The sequence below is a fragment of the Rhipicephalus microplus genome, chromosome 7 (genome assembly GCF_043290135.1).
Source record: "Rhipicephalus microplus isolate Deutch F79 chromosome 7, USDA_Rmic, whole genome shotgun sequence".
Lineage (NCBI taxonomy): Eukaryota > Metazoa > Arthropoda > Arachnida > Ixodida > Ixodidae > Rhipicephalus > Rhipicephalus microplus.
In genome coordinates this window covers 56,037,278-56,060,583 of record NC_134706.1, presented here as the reverse complement: position 1 = coordinate 56,060,583, position 23,306 = coordinate 56,037,278, and the positions used below count along the sequence as shown (strand labels likewise).

At 44.4% G+C, this 23,306-nt stretch overlaps 2 protein-coding genes across 4 annotated transcripts; one reads left to right on the top strand and one right to left on the bottom strand.

Annotated features, from left to right (window-relative positions):
• The first annotated feature begins 2,559 nt into the window (after nt 1-2,559).
• LOC142767776 (uncharacterized) lies at nt 2,560-3,306 on the top strand. The gene is made up of 2 exons (XM_075870011.1): nt 2,560-2,813; nt 3,110-3,306. Exons 1-2 carry the CDS (start codon nt 2,681-2,683, stop codon nt 3,304-3,306), a joined length of 330 nt encoding a protein of 109 aa, XP_075726126.1. The 5' UTR covers nt 2,560-2,680.
• A 5,501-nt stretch (nt 3,307-8,807) lies between these two features.
• LOC142767474 (uncharacterized) lies at nt 8,808-20,867 on the bottom strand. 3 transcript variants are annotated; one of them, XM_075869206.1, is made up of 5 exons: nt 20,390-20,867; nt 15,350-15,404; nt 12,802-13,028; nt 9,622-9,781; nt 8,808-9,524 (listed from the first exon to the last, which is right to left on the bottom strand). In XM_075869206.1, exons 1-5 carry the CDS (start codon nt 20,534-20,536, stop codon nt 9,262-9,264), a joined length of 852 nt encoding a protein of 283 aa, XP_075725321.1. In that variant the 5' UTR covers nt 20,537-20,867; the 3' UTR covers nt 8,808-9,261. The 3 variants fall into 3 exon arrangements, with proteins under 3 accessions (XP_075725321.1, XP_075725322.1, XP_075725323.1); XM_075869207.1 differs by having other exon boundaries at nt 12,940-13,028; nt 20,390-20,863; XM_075869208.1 differs by having other exon boundaries at nt 15,350-15,412; nt 20,390-20,534.
• Between the last annotated feature and the right edge of the window lie 2,439 nt (nt 20,868-23,306).

Below are 23,306 nucleotides of genomic sequence, written 5' to 3'. Positions count from 1 at the left end.
TGTGAGTTTGTCAAAAGTGTTTGCCAAACAGGACCGAGGGGGTTTCGACGTGGCAGTAGTGTGGAAGTTGATATCAATGCGATAAGGTACACAGACAGGAAATCTGCGTTTGCGTTGATGCCAGGCAAGCAATGCGAGGCAACCAAGCGAACGTTTCACCATTGTAGGAGAGAGCATGACCACATACTCCTCATTGCTGTTGGAAAGCAAGGTGCAAAGCTACGAACGCACTGGTCTTGGCTCGAGTATGCTGAGGTTTTGCCGTGGTGGTCCAGTGGCTAAGGTACTCTGCTGCTGACCAGCAAGCCCTGGGATTGAATCCCGACAGCAGTGGCAGCAGTTTTGATGGAGGCTAAAATGCTGTAAGTCCGTATGCTAAAATTTGGTCTATGTTAAAGAACTCCAGGTGCTCGTAACTTTTGCGGTCCTTCACAGCAGCATCTCCCAGTTTTTATATGGCATTCAGGACGTTAAACCCCACATAATAAATCAATCGAGTATGCGGACAACGCCTACCAGGTGCGAAGAATATTCACGCTGTTGCTGACCAGTAAGAAGGTTGTGAAATGATGCTCTACAATGAACATCAAGCCGGCCTTGCGAAGCAGCCCTTTTAGGTAGAACTTATGCTCAGAGAAGAGAAATTTGGTAACTGTCTGCCTCTTTTTTCCCCACTTGTTTATGTTGCTAGTGTAGTGCCAGTTTCAAAATGTCCATCAAACTGAGGCACCAACTCGCCCTAAAGCAAGTTCTAGGGAAAGCCAAGGTTCCAGTCCGGTACAAAGGACAGCGCTATGTTATACCAGGGGCGCTATTCAGGATCAGCCGAGTTTCGGAAAACTCGGGATCTTCCCGAGCTCTGGCGACAACCCTTTACGAACGAGTCAACGAAACGAAAAATTCAAATCCACCCCTCAGCACGCTGCGTTTGATTGGTTACGATGAAACAGGTCATCGCGTCAAGGACAGTAGACTAATTTCGAAGCTGTTTTCAAACCAGATGCATGTTCTTTCATTTGTTTGCCGTCTCACTGAGTGCAAAAGTGCACCCAAGATACAAAAGCGTCAGAAACATTTCTTGATAGTATTCTTTAGAAGCACAGGGTGTTCAAACTAACTTAGGAGCGTCTATTGCCTGCACTAAATCTGTTCTAGAATATTCAGCATGGTGGCCTCTTACTGTCCGGCCATCTCACAACATCGCGACCGCAGCTAAACCCGAAGCCATGTGTTAATCATCATGGTCAGCCTGTACGTTCTAGCGCACAGCTCGGCTGGTGCGCATCGTCTTTGTTGTAATTGACATCTAGCGCCTAAGCACATGTGGCCGTATAATTTGCTATATTAGGGGCGAAGTTCCTAAAGCCATAGGTTTCTCGCTCCTAGCTTGTTTGACGTGACCAACTAGTGAATGACTGACTCAGCAGGTGCGGACGAACCGACAAACGGAGGGATGGACAGACAGACAGAGATACAGACAGACAGACAGACAGACAGACAGACAGACAGACAGACAGACAGACAGACAGACAGACAGACTAACAGACAGACAGACAGATGGTTAACAGTTTATACCGATAAACTCTCCGAAGCTTCACCCCACAAATTATTCACTCCATAAATAAGCTGTAATTTTTTTTGCTCCACGGTATACCTAAATAGTTATGCCAGGACATGCTATGACCTCGCTAATTAGGCAAGGTCATGGTAAGGCGGAGGTAGTTGCGCCACATCTTAAGGCCATGCTATTGCAGTTATGTAAAGCTAGCCGGGCTAACTAAAGCAGGTTGTTTGATGAGAAAACTAAACTATGCTAATTAACGCAACGTTATTCATGAGGACGCTAAGAGAAACCATGTTAAATAGCCCTTACTAATGTTACGACAATTATTGTCCTGCTAGTCAAGATTACGTTTATTAGTTCGGTACTGATCATGTCCTCCATAATTGCGCCCGACATAATTGCGTTCTAATTAAAGCGTTATCAATAAAGACAAGAGAGCTTACCGTAACGTTCGTTAAGCCTCAGCCAATTACTACAATCAAAATTAAGACAGAACTGATGTGGTCTTCATTTCAAAACCAACCACACACATAAGTAGACAACTAACCTAAAAATCTTCGAGAAGCTAGATTATCACAAACTCCGCTATGGCTTCAGCCTTGCACAAGTAGGGTAAGCTCACCAAATTATTTTATGTGCAAAGAAGCGGCCGCTCAGTGTCCACCGCATCAAACGCTTGACAGTCACACTGACACCATCACAGTCACGAGTTGAACTTGCGCCTTCTCAGAATCAATGAGTTTGTTTCCGATTTCACGCGTCCATCAGGTTAATTGACAGACACCCACAGCGGAGTTCGGGTACGCCTACCACGTTCGCTCATGCCGAGAACAGTATTCACATCGAGCGGCACGATTAATCTATCAGCTTTATCGCGCAGACTATGCACACACGTACGCAGAAGTAGAAGTGATATCACCACGCAGCTACAATGTTTCGCATTCAATTTCACCGCGCTCATGAACTTATTCGATCGCAGCCGCGTAGCCGACAAGACCCGAGCACCCCTGTTGACCCCCTATTCTAATATTTATCTGCAATACTTAATCGAAGTGAAACTGGCAGCACGAGAGTGCGGCGTGTGCACCCTTGCTGCCTTCAAAAGTGGAAATTTTCATGCTGTTTCCCGAGTTGCTGTCATCCTTCGAGGTGATGGACGCCGAATCAGTGCGCAGTGTTCGAGACAACTTGCACCTGCGGCTGCCCTTGGACGGGAAACACCCTTTCTACCTGCTCGTCGAAGTACCCGGTGAGTTCGAGTTCATTTTCATGCTGCAGGTGGAACAACAGAACTTGTGTTAAAGAGGAGATACGCCCACGAACATGCGTGTGGTAGGCGCGTGTTGAGTTCGCAAAAAGACAGTCATGCTAACGTCACTGCACTACCAAAATGCTGAGTTAATCGCGGCGCTGACGTGCTCTTACGCGGTGTCTTTTTGATAACCGCAGCGAATGTCCCACATGTGTTTCTGACGCCACCCGCCTTCGTGTAACCATTTTTATTTATGCTGCAATGACGCGCTCCACACTATATTCATGCCACAGCTACTGCAAGCGAGCTCGAAGCAAACTCGGCTGCCCAAGAACCTCGGATCATCCTGCATCGCACCCCACTATATATTGTTCCAAGAAACCAGCGAACACTACTTGAGTGTGATCGAAGTGAGAACCTGGACGTCGACTTGAACGGCATCCACGCAGTGCAAGTGGAGCTCAAAGCGGAAAACCTTGTGAAAAGGTAAATCAATGCTATCACTCCGGGTTTAGGACAGGTAAAGGGCTTTCAAGCTAAACTTTCTTTAAAAGAAGGGAGCTTGCCAGTGTTCTGGAAGGCATGTCCAGTACCATGTTTCATAATACAATTGAGTTAAAGTAGACACAGCCTACAAGCTGATGGGTTACTGAAAGGTGTAACGCAGAGTGAGTGAACCACGCCGTTGGTGGTAGTCCAAAAACCAGGCAACAGAGTGAAAGTTGGTGGAGACTATAAAGTAACAGTAAAAGCCTGCGTTAAAAGTGATAACTAGTCACTGCCAAGGGCTGACGACATGTTCATGGTCCTAGCAGGTGGCAAATTTTTTCTGTTTTGAATTTGTCGTTAGCGACCAGCAAATTGAGCTGATCCCTGAATCGAGGCCCTGGTTTGTAATTATGCATATGGGCTTACTTCAATTTGTTCAAATGTGCTACGGCATGTTCAGTTTAACGAAAATATTCAAAGCAATCGTGAACGAGTTGCTGAAGAGACTAAAAGAAGCAGTCTGTTAGCTTGATGATGTGCTTATCACAGGTGCCGACTAAACAGAATGGCTGGCACGTGTATAAACTTTCCTGCAGCGCTTCCAGAACTGCGTAAAGGTAAGGCACAAAAAGTGCATATATTTTTGTAAAGTCCAGAAAATATCAGGGCCACTTCATTCATAAGACAGGCGTGCACTTTTGCCTTGAAGAAGTGGAATCAAATAGGCTCGAACACCAAAAAAAAATGCACGAAACTGAAGTCCTATCTTGACATGTTTACGTTTTATTACCAGTTCATGCCGAACATGTCTTCTGAACTAAGGCCGCTATGCCAACTTCTTGAAAAAAAGAAGCCTTGGGTATTGTCGGAATAGACTGAAGAGGCTTCTCAGAAATCAAGAAAATGCTCTCTGAAGATTCAGTACTAACAATTTACGTCCCTAAAAAATCACTGTGTCTAGTTTGTGACGCACTCCTTATAGAGTCGGAGCATTTTTATCTTGTGTTGTTTGCGGCGAATTGGAGCTGATAGCATACGTGTCATGCACGCTCAGCAGTGCCGAGAAAGGCGACGCTCTAATCGAGATGGAGGCGTTGGCCGTGTTGTTTGGGGTAAAGTGCTTTCATAAATACATCTCTGGGTGTAAGGTGATGATTTTATTTGTGGGGTTTAACGTCCCAAAACCACCATATGATTATGAGAGACGCCGTAGTGGAGGGCTCCGGAAATTTTGACCACCTGGGGTTCTTTAGTAAGGTGATGATTTATTCCGATCACCTAGTTCTAGCTATCCTGTTTGGCTGGACCAATGCTTTCTATATATCTGAATGCCATCGCAAACGCGTGCTTATCAAGGGGAGCCGTTGGTTCTTTTTAGTTCAGGGAGTGTTCAGGGAGTGGTCGTGGTGCGGCAGTATATGAGGAGTCGCGTCACACGCGCTTTCGAGCGCCTTCCCTCAAAAATGCGATAGATGGCTTTCCCACTCCAATATCAAATGTCTGTCATATTTGTTCCTCCGTGCCTCTTTTTGGGGGATCGAAGCAACGCTGCAATCTGATCGTGGCGCAGCGCATACAGCAGCATTGCAGTTACAATTCCCCATTTGTTTTCCGCACAGCGCCACATAGCGCCATTAGTGTTGCGGTATGTGTAAACGAATAAATAAACAGTGACACGCTGTCCAAAGACTCCGCTTCTTTAGACAGCGCCTGCGTGACCACCTACATAGTGAAGACGATCAATTCAAGACGCCACCTCATGGATCTCTACACAACTAAATAACAAAAAATTGCAGCATGTACACGGAGTGAACGATGATTGGTGGGGTAAAGCGGTCGTCAGTTCGTCAATGCTTATGTCCGTCCATTCGTTCTTGCTTCCGTCTGTCCATGCCTCCGTCCATGCGTTCGTCTGTGTGCCCTTCCATCCGTGGGACCGTCAGAGAGTCTGTCTGTCCATCCGTTTGTCCATTCATGCGTCCGTTCCTCTATCTGTCTGTCCGTCTGTGCATCCGTCAGTCCGCCGTATATCTAGTGAACACTCCGAAAACCGCTATCTCATATCTTTTTATGATGTATTCAATGTATACATGTACCGCCATACAGCGACCTTTCTAAGGATAGATCGATCGGGTAAGTTCCACCGGTGGTTACTACAATAACGGGACGACAGTGTGACGTCATAAGAAGCTTCGCCCCTAAAACTTTCTCATATAGCTTACGTCGAGAGGTACTGTATGATGGGCTCTTTTTCTTATGACCGCAAATCGCTTAAGAAGGCCAGGAAATCGGCGACAGCTGGGAAGAGCTAGACGAGAAGATGGTGGATGCATCGGGCTGGCATTGATGAAATAGAGGAGGCGTTTTTCAGACAAAGCCGATTACATTCATGGCTTCTGTGCGCATGCGACGTTTGATGCTTTCACTGGTGGCTTATCGATGAACCTATAGAAAGGGTGTGCAAGTGGCTAACGCTGAAGCATTACCGCAATCACTGCTTCCGAACAAAGCAGACAAGAGCGACATTATTATGTTTTTCTCCGCTTGAGTTAGTACCTCTTTCCACAAAAAATATTCAAGCGGAGACTAAAAAAGACCACACGTTGTCTGGAGTGAAACTTATCGTTTAGAATGACTGGCCTGCAAGGCAATGAGATATTGACACTGTACTCCAATCTTTTCAGCAAAACCAGCTTTCTCTAGACTCTGGCTGCATTACCTTGGCCACTATAGAGTAGTTACTCCAGAATCTTTGCAGCCAAAAATGCTACAGCTTTAGCATGAGGGGCACGCTGGTACCACTTGTACGAAAATGCTATCAAGAAGTCAAGTTGAATGAGCTGATAGAACAAAAGAACAGTTCAACGCGGTTCAACTTGCCAGACCAGCCAAAACGCTGCACCCACCATACCAGTTATATCGTTGGCACAGGTCATCACACGGTGGCAACGAGTGCACGTACATTGGATACACTTCAAACGAGGCGGGTTTCTGGTGCTTGTCAATGCACATTCTAGTTCGGTGGACCTTATACACATGAAATCGAAATCGGCCTGGAAAATTGTCTAAAATATTCAGTGTTTGCAGCAGTTAGGCTTCCCAGACAGATTGACAAATCATAGTCCTCAAGTTGTTTCTGACGATTTTGCAGTTTTTCTCAGATCTAATGTTGTGCAACACGTCAAGACAATCGTGGCTTCAAATGGCGTGGTGGTGAGGCTTGACCAGGACCATGAAAAAAATTCCTACGCCGACTGCGATACGAGAGGCTTACTCTTTCACTTACCATTTCAAGAAAACAATCGTTGGGACCACAACGTAAACAACTTGTTGCATGGCGCACACAGATTTAAAAAATTTTTAAATTGGCAATGTATATTCTGACGAACCTTAAGAACTGTATTTTTGGGCGATCAGTCTAGACTCGCCAAAGTTACTCTCATTGCATTGGTTCTAAATTATGAACCCACAAAAAATTTTATTGAATATGTCTTTTCTTGTTTTTTTCTTAACTAGGAACACTTTCAAAAACAGTTTTGTGGAATAAATTATTGCAAAGCGTGAAGCTTCTTTCATTTCAGCACCTTCATTCAACCAATCATTCAGGCACTTTCAGGGATGGCTTACTTCAAATACTGAGGATGTTTTACAAGAACTTCATGAAGAGATGTTGTTGGAGTCCAGAGTTTTGTAATGCGTAAGCAGAACCTATGCAGGAATAGTGTACTAAATTTTACGCAAGCCTGCATGATAGCCAAATGTAAAACATTTTAAGGCCCCAGTATGCTTACAGCAACAATGTCAATGCCAGATCTCAGATGTATGAGCGACACCACCGCTTCGAATGTGGTCCAAATTAGCGGGCAGCGAACCACAATCAGATGAAGCTCTACATGGCCGCGATGAGAGTGTCGTTAAAGAGTTATGACGTTTGTTCACAAGATAGTCTTGCCGCCTGATTCGAGTACATGCGAACGAGAATAACGCAAGCAAACGATTATTTCACTAAATTTTTTGTCGAGCCATGCAGCGTGATTGGCTGCATCGGGGGGTAGTGAATATTTAGGAGCGTCACCTTGATAACCTATTCACTGAATATGCACGTGCGAATGAGGCTTTTCCAGACAAATACGACATTCCTGCAATTTGTCACACCCTGTACTGACCGACATAGCTTTGTGTAATCTTCGTCTAGTCGCGTAGGCAGAAGGTCAGCTAAACAACAGTTCGAGTTAGAAGGCACCTAATGAGTATTGCGCGTAGCCAGCTGATCTCTGCTGAGCGACATCATTTTGTGCAATCTTTGTCTAGTCCGGTAAGCTGAATGTTCAGCTGAACAACAGTTCAAGTAAGGAGGGACATTATGTGGATTGCGAGTAGCCGGCTCATCGCCACGCGAAAAATTAAACAATTTAGCCTATCATTACTTTTAACAATGATGAAAGTGACTTGAGTGGTGTGTGTATTCGAAATAGTTTTATGCGCAAAACGAAAATGATTTTTATTGTTTTATCAATACCTTCCGATTTTTATGTGTTTTCTCTAGCACCGTTATTTAACAGCAAGCCCTACAATTAAAAACACATTGCAGTCAATAGCGTAAGTCGTCAAAATTTGTGCAGCTCGTTTAGACTCACTCATAAAACATACTTTCAGCTTTGGACTCGCTCGGACTCAAACTCATGAGTTTTCCTGAGCCGGCCTCACTCGGACTAGCACTCACAGAAATTTTCTCTCAACCGGACTCACCATGTCTCAAACTCAACAGAACACTACTCACTCGAACTCGAGGTTCGATCTGGGTGAGTCCGAGAGAGTAGACTCTAGAGTAAGTTCTCCGACCTATGGTTGATAGTGAGACAAAAAACATCACAAACGTTTTACTTTTGCGGCATCAAAATATAGCAAGCAGCTAAAGCGAATATGGTTCTTTACGTTGCATTTGTTCTTCTAGTTTTAAGAATCGTCCCCATGTTCTTGCTACACAGCGCCCGTTCTGTTGGTGGCAGGAATGGCTAGTTCTTTCCCAGGCAGCACGCCGCCGTTGGACCAATCTTGGACCAACATCGGCTAACATCGGCACCGACGTCGGAAGTGCAACTTTTTCCAATGTCGGGCCGACGTTCAAGCCAATGATGGGCCGACGTTTTGCCGATGTTTTAGCCAGTATGCAACCAACATTGGGCCGACGAAGGCCCATCGTATTGCCGACAAAGCTGCCAATGTTCGGCCAACATCGGGCCATATTTCAGCCAATCACATGCCATTTTTACGCCGATGTTTGCTGCACGACGAATATTGGCTACGGATGTACAACCGACATTGGACCAATCCAGGGCCACATTGCAGCCAATCGAATGCCGTTATTACACCGATGTTTCCTGCACGACGAATATTGGCTACTGATTGGCTTGCCATTATGTAACCATTATTAGTAGGGAATTTTTCTTACCCAAAGATTTAAACAATATGCCTCGATGACCCGCTCTTGTAGCTTTGCAGCCCTGTATACTTGGGGTAACAGAAAATTGAATGCCGAGAACTGAAAGCAGTTACTCGATCTATTTCATCTTTTATACCTTATTTCCTTTGCTAACACTAGAAGTGTAGTTTATTTTTTTACCAATTTATCTTTTGCAATAGCGAGTGCTTTATTTGGTACTGGTATTTGGTACAGCAGATCGAAAAAAGTCGTTAGGAAGTAAATGCTGAAAGCGTATGTCCCCCACTTGCAATCCCCACATATGTCCCCCACATGGTAATCGAGAATATTCATAGTTTAGAGCATTTTTTTGTAACTAAAACATGGTGATGGTGCTTCCGAATCAGCATAAGCTAGCCGAACAGTGCACCACCGACAGTCTGCAGACTATTTATTCTTTGTTTTTTTTTTATTTGGTACAACAAAAAATGTATACATTGAAAAATATATATACACAACTAAAAAAGGCCCGCTCTACTGCAGGTCAGGTTGCGTTGGGGACACAGTGACAGTGGTGCTGTCAAGGCCCTGGCTGCTGTGGCTGGGCAGGAAGCCAGCTGCCGCGAGCAGCCGATAATCTGCACTCTGAGAGTGGGGATCATCGGGCTGCTCCACAACAAATGTTTCTCTGAAGCGCCGCTTCCTGCCCCCACAGCGATCACCAGACCCTGGCAGCCACCTCTTAATAAAGTTGAGGGCCTCCGCCTGGTCGCACCCTGCTTTTTGGCAGATGACATCTGCATACAAGAACAGAAATACCATAGTACACATGAAGCACTGCAGTACAGAGAATACACAAGGGTACACACACATAAAACAATGAACAAGTCTAACCTGTCACTAATCTACAGAGCCTCAGGTTCACAAAGGCCCTTTTCCCTTTTCTGCCATGAAGGCTGTACAGCACTTGCACGTCATGTGCCAACACAGCCTTCATGGCATTCACACCAATTTCTCGGAGGCCACGTCCCCCAATCTGCAGGAGGTGCTTGCGCTGTAAAAAAATGCAAGAAGCATAGATGGAGTAAACGCAACAGCACATCGAAATGTTTTCATGATAAAAATCTGCAAGAAGAGGACACTGAAAACAACAACTTGAATTTTTGGGCATCATAACATTTCATTGTTTTTTTACGCTAACTTCAACTCACTTGACCTAAAATGGTTTCCACATCAGCCCTCTCACACTCAGTGTGAGAACCTTTCAGAGTCCTTCTCTGAATGCAGTTTCGCTGTTATGAAATCAAATACAACACTGTTATAACCCTTAATAAATATTGATTCTAGCTATGAAATAGTATAATTACTTTGTACAGTGCTCAAATTCCAATACACGTTTCTTCGAGGTTACAATGTCTTTGCCTGAATGTTGACCAGGAGTAGCTTCTACACGTGAAAAACGATAAAATATGTGGAATTCAAAAAGAAGCTTGGACATGTTTTTAATCAATGCATTGTAAGAAGAGCACAACAAGATAAATGAACATGATCAAGGCGTACTAAGAGGCAACCTTAGAGCGACCAAATCTTGGTCATAGATGAAACTGATAGAAAAATAAAGGTCGCACTAGATGGTCGCACCATTTGCTGTTTATATTTTTCTGTGATAGCCAACAAAGAGGCATGTCGCTATAGAAATCTCATCACAATAAACAAAGGTGCATTTTTCTTCACACTGCGAAATTGGGTGCATGTTAGATTTTTAAAAAAGTAAGAAATCGGCTAACACAAGGCAGGGTGAACTGTAGCTCAAAGTAGAGAGAGCCGCAGCGGACACGAAATAGGGTGATAAATGAACAAAATTACTGAATGTCTGTTTTAAGCAGGCTATTGCTAGTCACTGCCCATCAAACACACGATGCCGCCTACATCGTCTGCTAGCTTAGGACAGTTCACTCGGACTTCACAGACTATAGTAAATACAGTCAAATCTCATTAATTCCAACACACTTAATTCGAACTGACGCTGTGGTCCTATCAAAGATATACGCTCCGAAAATGCTCTCAGCACCCCGCCCAATCCTGCGGTGGCACTTCAGACACCTCATCGCTGTGCTTGAAGAAGAAAATGAAGAAAAGGAAAGAAAAGACTGCGGTGGAATGTTTGCCAAATGCCAATCTGCGACATTCCTGTGCCACGCTTCGGCTTTTTCCGTCCCTGCCACGTAGAGACCTTTCTCCACTTAACACTGCGCATGAAGAGAAAGAGGGGAGAAAAAGCTGTCGCAGAGAGTTGGCTCTCTAATGCCAATCTGCAACGCGCCGGTGTCACGCTTCCCTGTTTTCCGTCCCTGCTATGTAGAGACTCTTCTCCTTTCAACACCGCGCATGAAGAGAGAAAAAAAAAAAGCTGCCGCGGAGTGCTTCTCTCTCGAATGCCGATCTGCTTTTCTCCAGGTGGAGACGCTCCTCCATTCTCATCATGTGCTGGCCACGCTCCGGCTGCAGCGCAGATGGTAACAGTAGAAACACAGTTGTCTTCGAAAAGTGTCAGCACTGGACATTGCCGCGCGCAACTTCTTTTGCCAGGAGAATACTGAAGCCGAAGTACAAATGCTTTGCAAACTGCACGCAAAACTTGTTGACTCGTTGCAAGGCCAACGTGTACAGACATGTATTGACTACTTTAATTAATGACGGATGTCCTGTAATTTGTGAATAAAACTCCATGCACATGCATCACTGCATGGTGAGCCCTCCGCTCGTTTACCGTATTTATTCTATTCTACCGCGCCCTCGATTGTAACGCGCGCCCAATTTCCACGACAAAAAAAAAAAAAACTAAGACATCGGTTGCAACGCGCACCCTTTTTTCTCGTTGGCCCGCTTGATCACACCACTCGCGAAAACGACTCTTTTTGAGAGCGTCTTCCGTTTAAATATAAAGTACGGGGGAAGCTTATGCCTATCTGACGTGCAACAGAGCATTGCTGTCACTCTAGTTTTACCGTGGCCCGGTGTCAGTACACAAACTTGCTTCGCCCCCTTCTCCTAGACGTTTGTGGTGCCAGGCATGTCGAAGTAAAGAGGCGTGTGATCGGCATTCCCGATTTGCCAAAGCAGGTAGCCGTTGTTGTGCCGCAAGTTTAGGAGGAACCTCTGAAGACTCTGAAGCTTTTCTTCGTACTCCTCCGGCAACTTCCGGCATATGCCCGTTCGCCTTCGGAGGGAAAAGCCTTTTCTCTTCATAAATTTCGTTAGCCAGCACCTGCTCGCTTTAAAATGGCTCTGCATTAGCCCTTTTTCTAAGGCTAACTGCATAGCCTGCACTTGGAGCAGTTCTGTCGTCACGGGCCGCTGTGCCGCTCACTGCTTAATCACATACTCGCCGAGCAGCTCTTCAATTTGTGGAAACCGACCCTGCTGTGGTCCACTGAAGCCTTTGCGTGAATCTTTGCTGTCGACAATTTTCTGCTTTTGTTTTCGCCAGTACCACACGCACGTTTCGGGAACTTCGAATGACCGCGATGCGGCGCGATTTCTGTCCGTTCCGGCACACGCGACGACTTTTCTTTTAGAAGCAGCATTGTGGTGCACTCGTCGAGTTTTTGGAGTCGGCCCTACCATGCCGTCGATGCTAATGTACTACAAGATGACGAACTCCTCAGCACACGTATGAAGTGCCGCGCATGGGAAACACATAGGCAGAAATGACCGACGCGCCATGCCGACGCACGTAGGGGGCGGCCATTTTGTAAGTGGCGATGGCAATAGAATGAACATATTCATTTTTTTTTGTCGTACTCGATTCTAACGCACATGCGATTTATGAACTCTCTTAACCGGAAAAAAGGTGCGTGTTAGATTCAAGTAGTTACGGTAACTCGTTATTTTGAACTTCTTTTAATTTGAACAAATTTTCTGGCCTCTTTGAGTACGAATTATTCATATTCGACTGTAGTACAGTGGCTCATGAGATAACCTGACTAGTTTGTTTCCCGAAACACAGTATCTTAAAGCAGTACTAAATTTCTGCATGTTACATAGGCATATTAAAAATCAAGAAATATATACCAAAGCCACAGCCACAGCTTTACTCTGCACAGCTGCCTCTGCTGCCTCCACGTCTCCAATTGTACCAGCAGGCAGCCGGGGAAGGTCAGAGGGGCGCTGTGCTGGCTGGGCGTGCTGAGGCACGGACAAGAGCCGTACCTCGTGCTTCAGCTGTCGCACCTCCTGCAGAACCTCTCTTTGTTGCTGTCGGATGCCAAGTTGGATCCGCAGGATCCGTAGCAATAGAGCTGAAACATACAAGAGTACATACCATATTTACTCGCACAATTTGCATCCTCACATAATTTGCTCACCAGTATAATTAGCCATCCTGCTTTACTACAAGAAACTTTTTGCTCGCATACTTTGCCCTCCCCAACCAGCCCGAGCCACCTTGCCAGCACACACACAGACACATTTGACTTCATGATGCTCTGGTCAGGCACATCTCTTGTCGAGCAGGCGAGTGCAGTCTTACACAAAATGGACTGAGTGCAAGGTCTCTTCTTCCATGAACTTTTATGCTTTCCCTAGAATATCGAACTTGAAAACCGAAACCTGTTTATGTGTAGTCCGAAATGCCTAAAGGTTTGCCTCCTATCTTCCCACCTCTTCCACGGCAAGAATGTATTCCCGAGACACAGCACAGATGTTGAACGCGTGCAAGGACCTGTCACATCAACTAGATGAGGCAGGTGTTCGCACTCTTTTTTTTTTTTTCGGTTTCGCCATCTGGCCATTGCGTTTTTACCGTTCCTTGTGATAGGCTACAATAATTATATACGAGGCAGATTGCTGTTATAAAGCTTACCGAAGAAAACTGAAACCGTGCTACCGCTAAGCACATCATGTTGAACGCGTGCAAGGACCTGTCACATCAACTAGATGAGGCAGGTGTTCGCACTCTTTTTTTTTTTCGGTTTCGCCATCTGGCCATTGCGTTTTTACCGTTCCTTGTGATAGGCTACAATAATTATATACGAGGCAGATTGCTGTTATAAAGCTTACCGAAGAAAACTGAAACCGTGCTACCGCTAAGCACATCAGCGTGGAGTTCTTCGACATGCAATATTCGGTATGGGAGCCAGCAGAAGAGTGCGTTGAATAAGACTTAGCATAGAAGCTTGGGTGTGTTGGTTAGATATCGGAGGGAACACAACGCAATAGAAGACTGGGACAAGGAATGGACACACACACACATGAAGGGCGACACACACAGCACTGTGTTGGCATCGCGCTTCCTTGTCTGCATCTTACTTTACGTTGGGTTCCCGACAATTATTGGAGAGTACTTATGTTCTCTGGTATAACCCTGTCATGGGAACTGGTTTTTGTGAGCACTGTTCGGAAGAACTTCAAGAAAATGGGGGCATTTGAACAGGCTTAGCAAACAAATGACCATCCGCTTTGAGACAGCTGTGACAGCGCCTGCAACATATATTCCCAGTTGAGCTTTTAGGCCAGCGATTCATACTAGCTTCGCACATGACCGGATTGACAAAACAAGTACACATAATACGCGAGTATATACCGCATTTGACTCTGTAGCTTTGATGAACCAGGCAGATACACAAATTTATCCAAAACTCCATTGATTCTGTTGCAAAATTATTCAACAAACAAATTGCGATGTTATCCATGTTACTATACGATTGTGGCACTTTACCATTGCAGCTTTCCAGGAGGCACACATAGTGCAGCACCACTCGCAGTTAATTGTATGCAGTAGGTTGCTCACAGCAACTTACTGCATGCTTGCACCGCTGTTTCAGCATGCTGGCTGCTTCCCATACGGCTATCAATTGATGTTCACAAAATTGGGAAGATGAAGAAAGACTACACAGTGCCCTCTGGCCACCCTATACTCCAAACCTCCAGCCAACAAACAAACAAAAGAAACAGAAGTATGCAAATGAATATTATTCCTAATGCAACTGGAATGGAGTGTAGTTTTCACCAATTCTGTGTGTTAAGTCAATATGGAGTGAGTTAACTCCATCAAGTAGCTTTTCTCATAACAGTGTTCACTCTATTGTAACACAAGGAGTGACTTCATAGCATCTAGAAGGAAAAATAGAATCTTCAGTATTTGATAGAAATGTGAGGTTCTACCTTAAAACAACAATAATCTGGAAAAAGAACTCATTACATTCGAAAAAAAAAAGGTAGCACAGTTGATCCCCTTTACAAAAGACACTGATGTAGCAGACAAACGGGGATAAGAGGCACCAGTGTGCAGGCTGACATTTGGCCCATCATGCATCAGGCACTCCGTAGATGCGCCTGTGCAGCCGGGAGCCCTGCAGTCAAGCATGCTGAGCAAGACTGTTGACCACTGTACAATGACACATTGCCACAAAATTTCAAAACTTCATTTCACAGACTTCTGCAAAAGCTTCTTACACTCTTGCATAATTTTTGCACAAGCTTCTCTCATTCTTGCGTGATTTTCGTCAGAACATATAAGTGTTGGAAGTTGTATGTCCCCAAAAACTTGCACAATACAAATAGCATACATTAAAGTCTATCACTTAATACGTGCATAGTGTAACAATGAAAGGAAACTCACGCATGGTTTGCTCCGAGCCTTCCACATGCGATGCCTCCTTGAGCCTTGGAGAGCACTGTACAGCTAGAGCAAAGTAGCATCAATCCAGTGTTAATGGCAGGTTAACAAGACAACAAAACTAACCCCCATATTCATAAACGCTCCCCGACTCGACTTTCACCCTTCACTTGACAGAGTTGAGCACTGTGCCGCTGCTCGTTTGAAAGCGACGCTGCGCTACTCGAGAATCACAGCAGATTATTGCTGACATGCAGCAATTTTCTCTGCTTAGAGACGGCGCTCCCATCAGCCATCTCAAGTGAAGGTGAAGCGTTCGAGTGGAGGGACGTTCTAGAATACGGGGGTAAGATTGGTTGCAAGAACACTACAATAGACACACTTAATTTGTACACTTCATCTATATTGTACAGCTACACACATTCTGCATCCTTATAATGCAACATATACATACAGGCTTATAAAGTAAACACTGTAGGCTGCTCAAATAACACCTACACAAAAAAATTACCCAAAAGTGGCCATGCGCAAAGTACTTTTATTTGAAACTCACAAAACTTTTGTGGTGATGGAGAATAAATAAGACAGGTTACGCTTGGAGACACATGAGACCTTCGCAGCTTTCATAAAGTACAAAAAACTATATGGTATGTATGTGTGTATGTACGCATGAAGCTTCAGCCTTTACATTTGGTTTCTTGAAAGAATCGACTATGAATTTTATGGCACCTGTGTCCTTCAGCGCAATTGAAAGCCTGCTGATCAGTGTGTGCAATTGTGGAATAGTTACATGGAAAATGGCGTGAAACACCTAAAATCAAATTTTTCTAGCTAGGAAATATGCAGCTGTGTATACACAACACACGCTGCAAACAGTGGGAGGTGACCACAAGAGTGATTTGAGTGTAAGCGGCAGTATTCCGCATTCATGCACCCCGCCATTTTCAACTGTTGCCCAAAAGCAGCACCACTTCAGCGTGCTACTTTTTTTTTTACATCATAAACAGCACGGAATACAGCGAAGATGAAAACAACATATGCAATTAAATTTTGAGCATTATTTATGGTGCACAAGATTTGATTGATTGATATGTGGGGTTTAACGTCCCAAAACCACTATATGATTATGATAGACACCGTAGTGGAGGGCTCCGGAAATTTAGACCACCTGGGGTTCTTTAACGTGCACCTAAATCTGAGCACACGGGCCTACAACATTCCCGCCTCCATCGGAAATGCAGCCGCCGCAGCCGGGATTCGAACCAGCGCTCTGCGGGTCAGCAGCCGAGTACCTTAGCCACTAGACCACCGCGGCGGGGATGGTGCGCATGAAAAAAAAAAATAGCCTTTGTACAACGACGAATGCATAATTTGCCTTCACGGACCATCTGTTAGGCTGCACCACATACAGATTTTTTGTGGCTTTCAAAAGAGATTTGAAAAAAAAATAATAACCGTGTTTACTCTCGTCATGAGCGCACTCACTAAGTCACCCTCATTTCAGTCGCCAAAATTTAGAATTTTTTTTTTCTTCCACATATTAAACACACACCTTACGTTCATCCGCTGAAGTCCCACGGGCTCCCCGCCCCCCCCTTGCCGCCTTCGCTCGCTGCCACGTGCCATTTTATTTTTGTTTCTATTTGTTCACGGAACGTCCCCTGTCTTTTTTAATTATCTCTTGTAACATGTGTGGCATTATCTTGTTCCCGAGGTGCCACAGGTGCTCTGCTATGTAGATGCACCATTAAACTAGTATTTTTGATCAACTGTGCATTTCTGATGTTTACCTTGCAATTACGTAAAACTGGCATGCTTCTTGATCTACGATACACATGTGGCTTGTCTCACTTTGAAGGAAAAGTTAGCATACAATGGTGTAAATGCTTAGAATTTGAAATATTAAGGCAGCAGCACACCGGAGATGATCATATGGTAAAGAAACAAGTGCTGCCTTATCCGTCAATAAATTTTGCGAGCTAAAAAAAGTACAAAAGCACAGCGAGGCTATGATGTGGTTCAACCTGTGGATTCGCTTCATTTATCACGCCATATGATGAAGCTTCCTTTGGTAAAACTGCTCAGATAAGAAAAAAAGTTTGCTGTCCAATACAGCAACTATACAAAGTGTGCACATGCATCTCGCAGCGCCTTTTCGTCACTTCCGCAATGCGCCACCAACATGCCCGGGCACCAACCGAATCTATCGCCTACAACTGCCATGTTGTCTCCTCGTGCTTGCACCCGTTTAGTTTTGCCTCACGATGCAAGTTTGAGAAATTATGAGCTGCTAGTGAGGCAAGTTGATTTAGTAGTCCACGCAGAGGGAGCAGGGCTTAGGGTGTTTCTTCGCTGAAAGTTATAACCTAAAATTGAGAACGCACATTCCGATTTTCCTAAAAGTACCAGCGTACTTGGCTGGTGCAGATTAACAAAAGCTACTTGAAGAAACTTTGCAATATTTGCATCTTCAGGTGCAACTTCATTACGGGTAAGTGCCATAGCCAAGTATTTACCTGCAAACAGATATAGCTTACCAAGATACTGTACATAGAAACTTGTCCGCAGTTAAAATCATGATGGCGAGGAAGGCGGTTAAAATCGTGATGGTGATCGCGGAGATTTGGTATTGCATTGAAACAAACTATAAAGAATGGGAAACAATATTAGTTCACTTTGAAGTATAGCCGATCGGTTCAAGTTGGGCGTCAGGATTTTTTTTTATTAGTCAATTATTTCTATACACGGTCTCTATCATGTTCAGTGACTCCACTGTACATTAGCGTACAACAAAAGCAAAATACAAAGTGAAAAGTGTGTTAAAGCATACGCGAAAAATAAAGTGATGACTGGCATTACTGTGGCACACACCACGCAAAGTCGCTATCTGCCTTGTATAATATTTTCCTCGACTATTTCCACAAATTGCAATCAAAGAGGCTCAAGCTCAACATCAGCACTGTTTAAAACACTTGGGGGGGGGGGGGGCATTGCTACTTTGGTGGCGTAGGCCGTGACAATATATTCATAATATTATATCTCTTGTAAACTTGCCTAGCTCTGCACGACTAGTTTTCGATAGGAGCAGCTGCGCTTCGCACATCCACTCTTAAAATTGCGGCTCGAGAGATTTTGAGCTTTCACTTGTTTTTGGGCCAGGCAATTTGTAGTGAAAGCAAGATAATAGGCCCTCATAGGTTGTGGCGGGCAGCCGGTGTACGCCGTGGCTGGTATATGTGGGCAGCCGGTTTACGCCGTGGCTGGTATATGTGGCGCACATCTTGATTATCTGGTCTTGTATCGAGTGAACGAGCGAGGCCTTCCTCATCCAATGAGCTCGTTAAAGTAAGACAACAAAAAACCACAATGCTTCCACATCGTTCACAGCAACAGATGACGAGCCCCCAACAAACCGCACTGCAGCACGTGAACTGCCGTAGGTACCCAGGGAGTTACCCGGGCATGGCGGGAGAGGGCGACAACGGCAGAAGTGACATCACAAGAACACTATGTATAAAGGGGACATTTAAAGACTTTTTTCCCATTTTTGAACTTCGTGCACTGTTCTGTCACAATTTATAGCTCAGAATAGTTGTATTTTGAAAAGGGCACTAATTTATAAGCCCAATGGTTCAAGGATGGGTGCATTTAGGGGGCCCATTCTACGTTTTACTTATGCCCTTCAAGAACATGCTTACAGGGCCAAAGTCCTGTTTCAGAAAGATCACGCTAGTGCGGGGCCAGCAGTCCGTCAAGCATTAGTGCTGGTGAGATTTGGAAATGCAGCGCATGAGCATCCTCATCTGCTACTTCTCTGCTCATGCTCTCGGGGCTTACTTGCGAGGCACGGTCCTTCGCACTTTTCATTTTCACACGATAAATCAACTGATACCAACTCTGCCTTCCATTATTTAATAAACCAATATTTCATGGTCACGAGGACGAGTTTAAAATGTTTGCTACATCAGACCTGAACAGCATTTTGAGTCATCGAAACTTGCTAGTTGCAGCGAGCATTATGCGAAAAATATGATGTGCTTTACGGTGACAACTTGCAAAACACTGCAGCAACGATTAAAATCATGCATTTTTTGTGCTCACAGGAAATCCCTGAAGCAGGAGGCACTGGGCTAGATAAATTGCACAGCTAAAATACGGATGCGCTTTCCAATGCTGTCATGCGTACATGCGGAGAAATGGCAGACAAAACTGGGCGCACCCCAATTCTATGCGCATGCGTCCCATTCACAAGCCTCGCTGCCAGTTAGCACCACATGGCTCACTGTCCATGAGCTCGCTTGTTTCCTGTAACAGTGGACCATACGGTACACCTATTTAAAAACGAGGATAGAATGTATATAATGCAGCATCTCATGAAGCCATGATGATGTGTTGCTGATGAAATCTGGAACTCTAGTTAGTACCCTTATTGTTAACCAGCCGACCGACTAGCAAAAAGATTTGCGACTGAAATGATGGCATCTACACCTGCCCTTAAAGGGACACTGAACAAAGTTTTTGCCGCCGAGATTTTCAGCCAAAGCAAAAGATTGGGCCATGAAATTCATAGACAATAATAATTTCAAGATGAAACTACGAAAACATACTGAATTTAATGAGCCTTTTACAAAATGCCGCGTCTAGCTCTTAGACACGGCGTTTTCTAAAAGGTCGCGACATTTATTTTTCAAGTTTTTTTTTGTTATTCAAGACAAATCTACGGTGCATTGTTCACAGAAAACAAAATTGCCTCGGTAAGATTTCTTTGCGAGCAGCTTACTAATTTTAAGGCAGGCGCGTTGATTCGTGAACTGAAGGATGCGAGTGATCGATCTTGCCTGCTAGTGGCTAGGCGACAAAGGCTTTACCTCATGTCCTGGTGTAGCTAAGTCACGCAAATGGAGCAGAAAATGCGCATTATCATTTATTTCACCTAAATATCACACGTATGACTTATTGCCGGTGACAGGTGATCAGGATGAAGTCGACAAGTTGCAAATCTGAACAAGAATTCACTCGAATGAAAAACCAACCTATACTCACGTGCACGGTGAAGTCGAACACGTCGTCCGTCAATGTTGTCGCTGATGCCCGAAGGAAAAGAGAAGAGGACAAGCGACGGGGTCGTCTCTTTCTATAAAGTCGGCGGAACTGCCAGAACGGCCAACACAAAAGGCATCGGGTTGACATTCCTCCATCTGGGCATCAGTCGCTCCACCCGGGCATGCAGCTGCTACTGGTTCTACTACTATCCTCTTCCCCGTGCCTCTTCCCGACATTGCAGTGTTGCTGCCATACTCGCGAACCTTTTTAAATTAAAGCACGCAATCATGTATTATCGTGCGCCATACTAAACTTAAAAACAGTGCGCCGGTACATGAGATCACGAAGCGCGGTCCACGCCATCACAAGAGCAATTAGAGAAATGAAACAAAGAAAACAAAAATGCATAAAATATTTTGTCTCAATACGATCCGCAATCCAGTTTCCTGCAGCGGCTTTTGGCTCTGTATGGACGGCCAAGCCAGTGCCAAGCCAAGCTTGCGTCCCTGATCAGCTGTTTGTTTCCATCAAGAGTTCAACAGTGAACTGGCAATTTGTTTAGATGATATTGCTAAAGGGCTTGAAATTAAATATTTCTCTACGTACTACTGCTGTACTTTTCCTCTCTGTTTCCTGATCACAGTGATGAGATTGAGGAGATTACAATTTAGAAAACAGCAAGTGCAGCTCAAGCATTGCTAGTATCGCTGTTTCGGTAATAAAATGTTACAAAGATTTTGCCCCGCGACCTGCTTGCCGTGTTCGAGCACCCAGTAGAAATTTACGGGGCCGCGTTTGAAAGAGTTGAATAAAATTGCAATATTACGAAAGAAAGGCTCTGAAGCAACATCGCATTTTATCAGGCCTACACCTCCCACACCTAGACGAGTAAAACTCGTCGATATTGTCTTGCAAAGCTGTGTATAATATTTAAAACACATTCTTTAGCCCACGATGAATTGTTCTCTCGTGTGGCTTCTCCATTTGGTACTGTCATGTTAACTTAAAAAGGCAACTTTCCATATTTAGTCTCTTTAGATGTTGCAAAAGCTTGACACGTGGTGTGTATGCCATACTGATAATTCTCCTCGTAACCTGGGTCCGCCTCTTTAAACAGCGTCGCATTTTATTGTTCGCAATTGTGTTTGTTTTATACTGTAAGCGAGCTGTGTGATTTCATCAGTATTCACGAGTGTTCCCTGACTATACAAACACGTGCGTCTTATTTGGTGTGGTGCACGTTTGTATGTAGCAAAAAATGTCATTTCGTCAGCGTGTGTCTGCATACACTTGCATGCCCTGCAGTACGTGTACATAATTAATGCAGTAAGGACTGCAATGCATAGCCTTGCATGGGACATATATTCCATGCACCCTCAGAGAAATGTTGTTTGTTATGAGCCTACTGTTTATCATTACATTTTTTTTTCGTTAAAGTTTCATCTCCATATAAAGCAGCTGTATACAGGCACGAGCTTCAGCAGCTTCCTCGTTGTTCCATTTTAAATAAAAACACCAAGCCTACCCGAATCAATGATCTGTTTGCTATCATTACTGTTATGTGTTCTACGATGTACACAAGGACAGTAGTATACAAAAAATAGGGAGGGAATTGAATGCCCTGCCTGCATGGCTGCGCTGTTTCACAAGATCAGGCGCTGTGCTGTGAAGCTTCCTACCGGCCTGCAGAAATTCAAGGGAGCGTACAATAGCGTGGTTCAAGAGGACTTGTGGGGAATACTAGACACACTGGGTGTAAAAGATGGAGTCACTAATCGTTTAAAGGAAATCTATAAAACTAACAAGGTAGTTAAAAAGTGGGAAAAACAGGTATCCAAGCCCACAGTGGTGAAACGTGGACTTAGGCAGGCGTGCCCACTGTCACCCTTCTTATTCATGATGTACCTGCAAGGATTAGAGGCCAAATTAGAGGCAAGGGGACTTGGCTTCAGCCTCTCTTTAGTCAAACAAGGAAAACTCATTGATCAGGCACTACCAGCATTAACCTACGCAGATGATATAGTGCTAATGGCCGACAACAAGGAAGATTTGCAGAGGTTGATGGACATCTGCGGTAATGAGGGAGATAGGTTAGATTTTAGATTCAGTTAGGAAAAATCAGTAGTCATGATTTTTAATGATAACAGAGGTAGTGAGCTTAGAATACAGGAAGTCACGCTAGAGATAACAGATAAATTCAAATAACTGGGCGTATGGATAAGCAATGGGACCGAGCACCTGAGGGAACACGAAATATGTGTGACGACTAAAGATAACAGGAATGCAGCAGTGATGAAAAATAGGGCACTGTGGAATTACAATAGGTATAATGTTGTGAGAGGAATATGGAAAGGGGTCATGGTTCCTGGGCTGACGTTCGGCAACGCGGTCTTGTGCATGAGGTCAGAAGTTCAAGCAAGATTAGAAATTAGGCAACGTGAAATATTTAGGCTTGCTTTAGGAGCTCACGGGAATACACCAAACCAGGGAGTACAAGGTGATATGGGATGGACATCATTTGATGGCAGGGAAGCTAGCAGCAAGATAAAATTTGAGAAGCGATTGAGAGAAATGGGGGAGGAGCGTTGGGCTATGAAGGTTTTCAGCTATTTGTACATAAAGAATGTCAATACAAAATGAAGGAAGCGAACCAGGAAATTGACTGGTAAATACTTAGAAAACAGCAGGTGGCCAAACCAGAAAGAACTATCGGTTAAAAAAGAACTGCAGGAAACGGAGACTGACATGTGTAGAATTGGCATGATTAAGAAGTCCGCACTAGAGATCTATCGAACTTTTAAGCAGGAAATTGCCAAAGAAAGAATCTATGATAATACTCAGGGTAGTTCTCTACTGTTTGAGGCCAGGACGGGAGTATTGCGAACCAAGACATATCGGGCCAAATATGAAGAGGTAG

Bases quoted from the DNA above. Each gene is read 5' to 3' on its own strand.
- LOC142767776 (XM_075870011.1), top strand. From the start codon at position 2,681: ATGCTGTTTCCCGAGTTGCTGTCATCCTTCGAGGTGATGGACGCCGAA. The intron at 2,814-3,109 runs GTGAGTTCGAGT...TTCATGCCACAG, and splicing joins CCTGCTCGTCGAAGTACCCG to CTACTGCAAGCGAGCTCGAA.
- LOC142767474 (XM_075869206.1), bottom strand. From the start codon at position 20,536: ATGTCAACCCGATGCCTTTTGTGTTGGCCGTTCTGGCAGTTCCGCCGA. The intron at 9,782-12,801 runs GTATATATTTCT...ATTTTTTTACAG, and splicing joins AAGCTGTGGCTGTGGCTTTG to CGCAAGCACCTCCTGCAGAT. The intron at 9,525-9,621 runs GTTAGACTTGTT...TCTTGTATGCAG, and splicing joins GCTCTGTAGATTAGTGACAG to ATGTCATCTGCCAAAAAGCA.